At 36.6% G+C, this 12,196-nt stretch overlaps 1 protein-coding gene across 4 annotated transcripts in view; it reads right to left on the bottom strand.

Annotated features, from left to right (window-relative positions):
- CDH18 (cadherin 18) overlaps positions 1-12,196 on the bottom strand; it is an 839,398-nt gene that overhangs the window by 28,700 nt on the left and 798,502 nt on the right. For all 4 annotated transcript variants that reach the window (XM_073332278.1, XM_073332279.1, XM_073332277.1 and 1 more), the window contains one exon: positions 10,338-10,459. In XM_073332278.1, coding sequence (XP_073188379.1) covers positions 10,338-10,459 — 122 coding nt within the window. The remainder of the gene's footprint in view (positions 1-10,337; positions 10,460-12,196) is intronic.

Here is a 12,196-nt window from a genome sequence, read left to right as displayed (position 1 = left end):
AAATTTCTTTTCACAGTTTTTTTCTTTTTTTCCTTTAATAGCTAGTTAAAATGTAGATCAAAGGCCTGAGAAAATGAAAGTGTGTTTTATTAAGTAATAGTTCCAAAAACTTGGCTGTTTATTAGCAAAAATACTTTATATTGTCATACATTGTACACTTTTCTTTGACAAACTATGTTTTTGCTAATGGATTAATCTTGGGGCTCAATCCTGCTTTACTCATATAAGTAGCTCTATCTGACTACACTCAGTATGGAAGACTGGACCAAATTTTCCTCTCAGATGCATGTGCTTTCCATTGAAATGCATCCCTAAGTAAGTAGCCTTTGGTTGCAATTTGAAGGCCTCATCCTAAAAGAGCAGGTAAGTCATGGAAAGCCAGCATTTCTGCTTAGGCGAGATAAAATCAGTGTTCTCGCTTTTATTTGACATTGAGGACTTCTAGAGATACAGAGGGGTGGAAGATTAAGAACTTTTGAGCCACCACTCCACTATTAGAAATAAATGATCTTTAACAATACTGAAATGCATGCATTTTTTTTCCAGTTTTTCATGACGGAACATACCGTGGGCACTGTGGTTGATGCAAGGAAAATCTTACTATCCAAATGTGTAAAAATGTACCTCTCTCATTTATCTAACATTTCAGGCCAATGATTTTACAGGATCTTGTTTCAGATACATGCCACAGTTTTTCAATACTCTATCTCAAGGTTTCTGTGCCACAGAAGAATTGGTAGGGTGTCTTTAGTAGCACTTTAAATCTCAAGAAAATACCCTAGCTATATTCTCTGATTTTTGCATGTGAAAATCCATGTTTACTCTACTTTAAGCCATATAACTGAGAAAGTCTATAGTCAATTGAAAACACGCAATGTGGAAACAACACTTTTTTCATGTACAAAGTGTGTACATCGGGGCTGACTGAATTTTTTTGTTCAAATTGTTTTTCAACAGAAGTTTGGGTTTTTGACAAAATTAATTTGCTTCATGAAACATGTCTGCATTCCACAGAAAATATAAAGTTTTCAGTGCCAAAGAGAGGGGAATAATCACTTCCCTCGATCTGCTGGCAATGCTCCTACTAACACAGCCCAATATGCCATTGGCCTTCTTGGCAACAAGGGCACACTGCTGACTCAATTCCAGCTTCTCATCCACTGTAATCCCCAGGTTCTTTTCTGCAGAACTTAGCCAGTAGGTCCCCAGCCTATAGCGGTGCATAGGATTCTTCTTTCCTAAGTTCAGGACTCTGCACTTGTCCTGGTTGAACCTCATCAGATTTCTTTTGGCCCAATTCTCCAATTTATCTAGATCACTTTGGACCCTATCCCTCCCCTCCATCATATCTACCTGTCCCCCCAGCTTAGTGTCATCTGCAAACTTGCTAAGGGTGCAATTCATCCCATCATCCAAATAATTAATAAAGATGTTGAACAAAACCGGCCTCAGGACTGTCCCTTGGGGTACTCCGCTTGATATCGGCTGCCAACTAGATATCGACCCTTTGATCACTACCTATTGAGCCTGACAATCTAGCCAGCTTTCTATCCACCTTATAGTCCATTCATCCAAACCATACTTCTTTAACTTGCTGGCAAGAATATTGTGGGAGACCATATCAAAAGCTTTGCTAAAGTCAAGATATATCACATCCACCACTTTCCCCATATTCACAGAGCCAATTAGCTCATCATAGAAGGCAATCAGGTTGGTCAGGCATGATTTGCCCTTGGTGAATCTATGTTGACTGTTCCTGATCACTTTCCTCTCCTCCAAGTGCTTCAAAATGGATTCCTTGTGGACCTGCTCCATGATTTTGCTGGGGACTGAAGTGAGGCTGACCCTAACCCTAACCCTAGCTATTGAATTTGAAATGCTTCATGAAATTGGGTCGATATTTTGTTGCAGAAGAAAACTGGGCGGGGTGGGGGGAGAAGAGAGAAAGGTGCAACAATGTCAAAATGTCCTATTTCAACATTTGGGAATGAAATATTTTTGCTTCATTTTTTGTATTGTATTATGTTGTAGAATGTTATATAATGTATAATACAAAATAAAAAAAATCCTCAAAATCTACATGAAGCATTGAAAAAAATTCCTTCTTGATGAATTTTGAAATAATTGGTTCCCTTTCCTATTCGTAATTAAGCCAAAATATTTTGGAAAATGGAATTTCTGTCCTCCTCCAGTGAGGTATCTATATATGGATGGAGGGATTTCTCATATATGAGTCTTGTTCTTCCTGCCAGACATTTAATCAGCTTCTCAAACTTTATCACACAGTTCAGATGAAAGTTTTGCTATCATTTATTGGGTCTGGATAATATCCATAATTGGAGTCTGAATAGTTCCAGAATACAAGGACCTTGAACTCTGATCTATATTATATGCTATTTCCCCCTCATTAATAAATTAACATGCTTTGAAATATCTTGTAATTTGTTTAATAAGGATTACACCATAGAAGAGGACTTTATTTTACAAATGTATTGAAACACGTATGAGTAAAAGTCTTTCTGTCTGATGGTCAAATTATGTCCTGGCATAAGCTGGCACAACTCTAATTCACTTCAAGGGGAATTGCACTCTCTTATGATTGATTTGAATTTGGTCCTGTGTCTCAAGCTATATTTATTGTGCATCAGTCAGCAGTTCTTGTGGGATACAGAATGTATCTGCTAAGCAAGGTGAAAGCCAGACTAGGAAAGTCATGAGCAGAATGTTCAAATGGTCTTCTCCTCACAAGTGTTTTGATTGTGAGATCCTTTTGCGGATTCATTGAAATAATTCCTTTCTAACACTAGGTTTTATTGAATTAAAAACAAAATAAATTGTGCTCTTGGGAAGAGAGGGAGAAACAGAAGGAAAGACTGTGGAAATCAGTGTCGCTGTTATTTTCCCCACCTCAAACTTATCCCCAAACCTGTACCTAAAAACGCCCACTAAAAAAATCCCACAGGTTTATGGAATTAAAAACAAAATAAATCCAGTATGTTAAGTCTGCTTTATTCTGCTTAACTGGACACTGGAGGATTATCACTTTGTAAGGAAAACCTTAGGCAGTTTAGGGCTGCTGTGGGGCTACCTGCACTCTCATCCTAGCTGCTGGGGCAGGAGGAATGGCTGGGCCAAAAAGGTACGGCCAGGGGAATCCCTGACTGCTGGTACAGCCTCTTAGGACCCTGGGCAACTAGCATAAAATAAAGCAGCTCTTAGGATGTCATTGTGCCCCCCTCCCCCTTGAATTTTAGAACTCATCTGCAGCTGAGAATCTGCCCTACTATGTGATTGACTTCTTAGGTAAAACTGGTTAGAAATTCTCTGGTGGAACAGTTTTCCATTGGAGAATGCAGGTTTCTCAACATTGAAATATTTTGAGGAGAAGGTTTGATTTCAACAAAGGTCGAACAGAACCCAGCCAGGGCTCTGACGGAATCCTGCCAGCCAGACAGGTTTCCATCAGACACTCACCTGGTTTCCTGCCAGCTCGCCCACCCAACTCTTCTAAAGTCTGCCACTCAGGCTTTAGGGAAGACAGGAGCCTGAAAGTGCTGGCTTCAAGCTCTAAGGTTCTCAGCTTTGCTGAGGCTCTCAGGGCTTCCAGGATCTTGGCTCCCCATCAGCCCACCAGGCATAATTTCATTTCAAAATTACTGATTTCCCTAAATGATTTTTTAAAAATTCTGTTTTGTGGAGAAAATTGATTTTGGGAGAGGTGAGAATTTATTTTGGGGGGAGGTACTGATTTTGTGGGAGGCAAATCTATTCATTCTGCTATGAGAAGAAAGAAGTGATTGTGTGAGGGGGTGAGTACATGGTGCACAGGGGAGAAGAAAACTTGGGATGAGGCCTAGGTGTATTGTCGTGGGGTGTTTTTCTTAGAAAAGCCAGTCACAACTTATTTTCCCTTCCTAGGCATAGACCAGAGATTTTGCTTCATCTGTAGTGTCCTCAAGGGGAAGGGAGTTACACAGAGAGAAAGGATGAGAGACAGAGACGTAGAAATTAGCGATAAGCATGGTAATTGTATGTAAATGTTAATGTGGAAATCATGAAAATTTAATGTAAATTAGTAATCATTCTTTTTGATGGGCCAATGTAGGAAAGTCTGGGATTGATCAACCATCGTGTATTGATGTTAATCTTGATTCTTTAGTTCTTCCCTTAATTTAATTTTTCCTCTGCTATTTCATATGTAGCATCAAGCAGTGGGTCTGAGAGTTTAAATCTGTCTCAAAAGATATCTCTAGGGCAAAGTGCTTCAATCATTTCTTTAAATTGCTCATTTTGTGCTACATTGAAGGCAGTGTCAGCATAAAAGAAGGTTATAAATTATCAAGTTCAAGTCTTTGCCTTTCAGTTGCTTTTCTGGGATAATCATTCACCAACTGAATATACAAATTATTCTTTTTCATTTCCTGAAAGCTGAAGAAAAACAAAGAGTTTCCCGAATTAAATTGATATTGAAAAGCTGCTGAAAGACTGTAAACAAGGGTTTTAATTATTGCGACTTTCAAACAGAAGATAACAACATAGACCAGTGCTACTCCAAGTGGTGGTCCGCGGACCGGTGCCGGACCGCGAGCCATCGGCTGCCGGTCTGCAGGCATATTGGAAAAAAAAATTGCTGGTCCCCCACATCAGATAGCTTGAGAAGCACTGACATACACAATGCCTCACTTCCAGGATCATTAAAACAGTAGATGTTCTGCTTTTCCACTTCAAAAGACAAAGTATCATTCAGTGGCACATTTGATCTTAAATTTTTATTTAGAATTACCTATTTTCATTACTTCAGTTCACTGAGGGTTGTTTTTTTTTTTTACTTTTTTCAACTTCAGACATGTTTAATCAGTGACTAATGAACAATGTTTATAATCACTAAATATTTATCAACCATTTGCAGTATTGATCAGCAGCTTTCACATGTACTGCAACTAGAATGAGAAACAACCCCTTAATCAATTCAACATTGTGAAGCCTGAAAAACTAATAATCATGTTATCAAGTGCCCTGACTCCTTCCAAGAGTTTCCAGATTCTAGCAAACCACGCAGTTCTAAGAGTTCACAGTGCTATCAAGGACTCTATCAGTTGTTTCCAACTCTATCAGTTGTACAGTTATTTATACATATTTATCTATCTATCTATATATAGATATTCACAAAAAGCTGGGACAGTGTGGGAGGAGTGTTGGACCCAAAACCCATGTGTTTTTCACAGACCTGCAAAGTAACTCATCAGGAAGGCTGCAGTATAGTTGTAGCCTAGTCAGTCCCAGGATTTTAAAGACACAAGATAGGTTAGGTAATATCTTTAATTTAACTAACTTCTGATGGTGAGAGAGACAATATTTTGAGCCACACAGCTCTCTTTTTAGGTCTGGGAAAGGTACTCTGAGCATCACAGCTAAATGCAAGATGGAGCAAATTCATTAACATAAGTAGTTTGCACATATTCTAAGGAACCATTCAAGGTAGATGCTAACTATGTACGCTAAACAATCTGCTCCAACTTGCACTTAACTGTGATGCTCAGAGTACCTTTCCCAGAGTTGAAGAAAAGCTTTCTGTGGCTCAAAAGATTGTCCTTTTCACCAACAGATGTTGGTCCAATAAAGGATATTACCTCACCCGCCTTATCGCCTTATCAGGAAGTGATATTTGAAAAGCAAGTTTTAGTCATACATTTATACATTGCTGTTATACATCTGATTTCTTACATAAATTATGTTTTTCGTTAGATGGAACTTTTAAACTGAAGTACTTAATATTTTTCAAAAATGAAAATGTATGAAACCCAAGAAATGCTGAGCAATATTTTGCTATTGTAATTATTAGTACAGAACCTCAACTCAGGGCTTGTCTACACTACCGCTTAAGTCGATGTAACTTTTTCGCTCAGAGATTTGAAAAAAAAAACACCCTTGAGCGACGTATGTTACATTGACTTAAAGTGCTGTCTACATTGCATTATGTTGTGGGGAGACACTTTCTCACCAACATAGCTTCTGCCTCTCAACATAGCACTTCTTCGCTGATGTAGTGCGGTGGTGAAAACAAGCTCTTAGTGTTTACATTTTAGCCCTCTGCTTTCAGAAACAGGATTCTTCTGGTTATAGTCCTTCCTACCTCTAGGATTCAATCAAGTTTTAATTTCCAAACCAAGCTATTTTACTAAAGAGGGGATAGCCCCTTACAACTGGAATGCCTTCTGTGAACTAGTCCACAAGGCCACTATCCTCTTTTCTTGCAAATCCCTACTCTAATTCCATTTTTGCTGTGACCCTAAAGTACATTTTCCATTGTGTTGACTATTTGTGGAGTTCAAGGAAAATGTTAAGCCCCAAGTCTGTATTAAAATAAAGAAAAATATTTTTCTCTGTTAAATTGTTCTTTTAATAGCTAATTTGATTTTTACTCACAACAGTGTAAAGTGAAGCAATCTTATGGAGTTGCTTGACAATTTATTTGCCCTGTGATTAGCTGAAGTGAATGCCTATTTTTTGTGAAATGTAAAATTGGGTGTTTGAATCTATATGTTTTTTTATAATCAAATAAGAAAATACAATTCCAGCTTTTATGTTTCCTATGTTTCCTAACTCAAAAAGTGTTGCATCCAACATGGGGGAATTCTTTATTAGATCTTGTCTTAACAGGTAAAGAAGAAATGATCACAGAACTAAAAATTAATGGTAACTTAAGTATAAGTGATCATGATTTGATCACATTTATAATGTGCAAGCATAATAAAGTCCAGACCTGCAATCTATACACTTGGTGCTTTAATTGGGCTAGTTTCACAAAGCTATAAATAATTATGAACCAAATCAGCTGGGAGGAAGAATTTAACAAGAAGACTGTGAATGATAATTGACAGTCTTTTAAGAATACTTTACAAGATGCCCCAAAATTGAAGGCAGCTCCATAAAAATGGAAGTTGATAATAATGACAATAAATCAGAAGTAAGGAAGTGTAGAAAATTTATAAGGGAAGGAAAGAGACACGAGGGGAAATCTATGTCCAACAGATTTAAGGACAATAAAAAGGAGTTTAAATATACTAGGAGCAAAAAGAACCTTCACAATGGTATTGGTCTGTTACTAGATGGAAATCGTAGAATTATCCATAGTAATGCAGAGAAGGCAGAAGTATTCAATAAATATTGTGGTTCCATATCTGGGGAACAAACAGATGATATAGTTTCATCAGATGGTGATGATAACACTCTTTCCATTCCACTAGTATTTCAGGAGGATGTTAAACAGAAGCTAATTAAGTTAGACAGTTTGAAATTAGCAGATCCAGATAAATTGCATCCAAGAGTTTTAAAAGAGCTGTCTGAAGAGCTTACTGGACTATTAATGTTGAAGTCTTGAAGCACTGGGGAAGTTCCTGAAGAATGGAAGAAAGCTAATGTGCCAATTTATAAAAAGTGTAAAGGAGGTGACCCAGGTAACTATAGGTCTGTCAGCATGACGACAGTCCCAGGCAAGATAATGTAGCAGCTGATATAGGACTCAAATGATAAAGAATTAAAGGAGTCTAATGTAATTAATGCAAATCAACAAGGATTTATGGAAAACAGACCCTGTCAAACAAATTTATCTTTTTTTATGAGATTACATGCTTGGTTGATAAAGATAATTGTGTTGATGAATATACTTAGACTTCTGGAAGGTGTTTGAGTTGGTACTGAACAACACTTTCATTAAAAAAATTAGAATGACATAAAATTAACATGCCACACATTAAAAGGATTAAAAACTGACTAACTAATAGGTCTCAAAATGTAACTGAAATGCGGAATTGTCATCAAGCAGGTGTGTTTCCAGTGAGGTCCCTCAGGGATCAGATCTTGGTTCTACATTTAACATTTTTATCAGCGACCTGGAATAAAATATAAAAACTTCACTGATAAAGTGGACAGATGACACAAAAATGGGGGAGTGTAAATAATGAAGAAAACAGGTCACTGATTCAGATCAATTGGGATCACTTGGTAGACTGGGCACAAACAAACAGGCGTTTTCATGCAGCTAAATGTAAATGTATTAATCTAGGGAAAAGATACAAAATTGGGATTTTGTGTCAAGCTGGGTGTACTTTAAACTATATATGTGCGGAGTCTAAGAATCTAAGAATTGAGGTTGCTTGATGCAATGAGTTCCTTAATGGGACATCCTATTGGTCATTCTCATCAATTGTGGCTAAGTCAGGATAAATAAAAGCAATAAAATGTCTTTTAAATTATTCTGAACCATCATATCTATCTGAACCATCACACCTTTTATCATAAGTAATGGTTAACTTACAATGTACCCTCATTTTTCCTCTCCTCTTTCTTAATATCTGTCAAACTCATTTGTTGCATCTTGTCTTCAATTACATGGTAAGCTCTTTGAGGAAGGATCCATGACTTCTTATGTGTTTCTTGCACAGTACAGTAACTCAATTCTCACTGGAGCCTTGGTGCACTTCCCCAATACAAATAAATAATAATAAAAAGTGTGCAATATAATTTTCCTAGTTTAAAAATAAAACATTAATAACAAGCACACTTTCATATTAAACTACTGTGTTATAAAGTCCTTCCCAGAGGTACTACTTCTGGATGTTAGATTGTAGTGTAGCAAGGGTCATGGCATCATTCACATCAGGGAACAATAGCTCCGGAGAGAAATATAATCCCAGTACACATCAGCAACAGATGTCAGTGTGGTCAGAAATATCTGATAATTTAATAAATAGCTTGCTCAAAACTGCCCATATACGGAAGTTTCTTTTGAGAGTTTAAATCTTTGTCAATGGGACTAATTTGCTGACTTAAAAACATAGCAAACAAAGAAAACTCAAAATTTCAGAGTTTTCCTTGTCCTGTTATAACGCATTCAATATATACCTTGTCTTTAATTTACATAATTTAAAAATAAAAGCATTGCACTAGATAATATCTAGAAGTCAGAAAAGAAAGTCACTTTATTTAGGAGAATTTCACAAATTTTTGTCACCATTTAGTTTTGTTCAATTCTTCAGTCCCTGAAGTTGTACTTTATTTGAATCATAGACTTTAAGGTCAGAAGGGACCATTATGATCATCTAGTCTGACCTCCTGCACAACGCAGGACATAGAATCTCACCCACCCACTCCTGTAACAAACCTCTAACCTATGTCTGAGCTATTGAAGTCCTCAAATCATGGTTTAAAGATTTGGTGCGGATATTTCTTACATTGCAGATATGAATACTTTTACCCTTTCCTCATGTTTTTGATGTGAAAGCCATTATTGCTCAAAAAATGGACCCATTGAGAAAAATGTGAGAATCCTTGTATTTTGAGTGTTTTCATTTTGTTACAGATAACACTTTTTCTCTAATAGCTGCTCAATATCTGCCTCAGATTGTATTATAATCTGTGGTGAAAGCAATACTTTATTAAACACATAAAACCAGATTTCTCCATTAAGCATAAATTAACACAGATTGAGATAAAATGCGTCCCCAAATGAACAGAAAATGTGAAAAGCAATTACACCCTAACATCCATTTTAAGGCTGTCAAGCAAACTAGTGCATAGCCAGAAGGAAGTGGTAGCGAACAGTGCAAAACACTGAAAGAGAGTGAAAAATATGGAAATATGGTAAAGCCCAGGGCACTGATGGAGCCTACCAGCAATAGACGTAGCAGTAGAGCAGTACTCCGTTATTCAGCCTCAGTTTTAAAAGAAAAAAATGTCAGCCTCCTTTGCATTATGAACATCTGATGTCATTTCACAGGGATACCCATGTAGGGTTCAGCCTGTTTGTAATCCTCACACAAACTGCTCTTTAGGACAACAAAATGTTCAAAGAAGCACTATGGCAGCTTTGTTGTATCTACCATTGTACAGAGCACCATAAAGGAATCTTGCACCGAGTGACAAATGGGGTGGAGGGACATTGAGTTTGTTTTGTAGCATTGTTGATGATGATGGTGACGATGATGACGACGACAACTATAAACAAGATCATGGGTTTCCAATATATAGTCATTTAACAGATGTGATTACGATTTTGACTATCTTGACTGAACACGGACATCTGATTTTTAACGTTAACATCACAAAAATATTTTTAAAAAATCCCCAAAACACATTTCCCGCCACCTATCACATTCAAAAGTCTGATCAAATACAAAGTATACAAAATATAAATGGCATTCATATTTTTCGCTTATGAAAATATGATGCTCAAGTATTCATTGAATCAAAATTATTTTGCACGCAACATTAACAGAAATAAATCTGTTCTTTTACCATACATTAGAGGAAAGAGAACTGTGAGATGGATGGGTTACCTGACCAGGCTTTGCATTCTCACAGACAACTACATCATATTCTCTGGCAAGCTCTGGAGGATTGTCGTTTACATCCAGGATTCGAATATCAACTGGAACATGGCTTAGCAGACCAGGGTTGTCTGTAATACAAACAAAAATGGATTCAGTCATTTGACAGTTTTAATACACACTCTAAAGCCTTAGTCTACACAAAAAATTTTAAAATCATAGTTTGTTGGAGGCTCCAGCTACTACAACAGAACTTTCAGTAAAGATACTTTAATAAAGATCGTATTTGCTGAGTCTCATTAACATTCTGAAAAATGAAAAATGAATAGACAGGCATAGCATGAATACTAAATTGCTATTTTGTCATATCAAGAAAATTACAAGTTACTCAGGAACTGAAGTGGGAGAAAGTTTTCAGAGTTTATTAGATGGTGTCACACTGTATGCTAAGAAATGATCAATTGGCTTCACAATTAACCTGGAAGTGTCACTCCAGTGTTGAACAAAATCTAAAATTAAATATAGTACTTTTTTTTCCTCTGTCCCTCAAAGATTTCAGGGTATGAAAATAAAATACTGAAGTGATAAGAGAAGAAAAAAAACTGTTTAAATCATTTTCTCAAACTGCGCTCCAGATTCCATGCAAGATATTACACAGCTGCAAATTATATAAATATAATAAAGTCAGCCTTGATGCTGTTTCATTGAAGTCAATGGGACTTTTTCAATTGACTTTAAAGGTGCAGGATCAATCACATAAACAGTAATAAAATAATGAACAATAAAGGCTTAAGTTGTTTAGGTTTAAAAAAAAACAGAGTTTATTCTACGAGATTAGGTCTGTCTCTGATTTCCAAAAAATCAAAACGAAAAGTACAATAAACAGACTTGTTTCAAATAACAGTTTTACATGATGAAATGGGAAAGAAATGCATGTTTTCTTGATCTATACACATATTCTCTCATTTTCATTACCTTACATTGGCTTTTTATATTTCATTGTATACATTTTATGTGAAGAACCTTTTATAATTAGCATTCTTCATTATAATACCCTCAGCTCCTGTAACAACATCTCTTCCAAAAAAAAATGCAATATGCATAGCTGAACAGAAGAAAAAAAATCTTTCCTAACTGGTTAAAAATGTAGACCCTTTGCTGAAAATTGTGGACTTCATTTTTATGTCCTCCACTGGAACCGAACTAGCAGTAAAAGATATCTGGGTCCAATATTCGAGCACTGCATAGATGTAAATTGCTTGTAACTGCCACGGAAAACTGAGTCTGTGTTTTTTATAATGTGTGTGTGTGTGTTATCTTTGCCTTAATTAGCCCATATCACATACCTCTATCAAAAAGGTTATTGGTGTGATGGCTCAGACTCATTTTAACTTTGCTGACTGTTGCTCAGAATTCTTCCATCTTATTGATTAGATGAGAAAGCTTTCTAGTCCAAAAAAATTCTATCTAAGGCTATTTCTAGATTTGAGCAGGGAGGTGCGATTCCTAGCTCGTGTAGACATACCCATGTGTAACGAGGTAGCACTATTTTTAGGGAGCTAGCTCGCAGAACTAGCAGTGGTCCATGCAAATCATACTTCTCAGCTCAAATGTAGAGATAACCTGTATCACCAAATAACTTCCTGGTGAGATAATATATCAGAATATATCAGAATGCTAACATTCTAGTGTATTTCAACAAGCCAGTCTTTTCGAGTTATAGGTGGGCTTTGGGACAAAGGTTCTGGTTGACAGGTCCCCTTAAGAGTCTCCACTCTCTCGCATGCACACACAAATGCATACAAATGTGTTTCAAATTATACTCCACTTGCCCCCTATTCAACAGTTCTTAATGAGTTAACATGAGA

Source organism: Lepidochelys kempii, chromosome 2 (assembly GCF_965140265.1).
Source record: "Lepidochelys kempii isolate rLepKem1 chromosome 2, rLepKem1.hap2, whole genome shotgun sequence".
Classification (NCBI taxonomy): domain Eukaryota; kingdom Metazoa; phylum Chordata; order Testudines; family Cheloniidae; genus Lepidochelys; species Lepidochelys kempii.
This window is presented reverse-complemented; position numbering and strand designations above follow the sequence as displayed.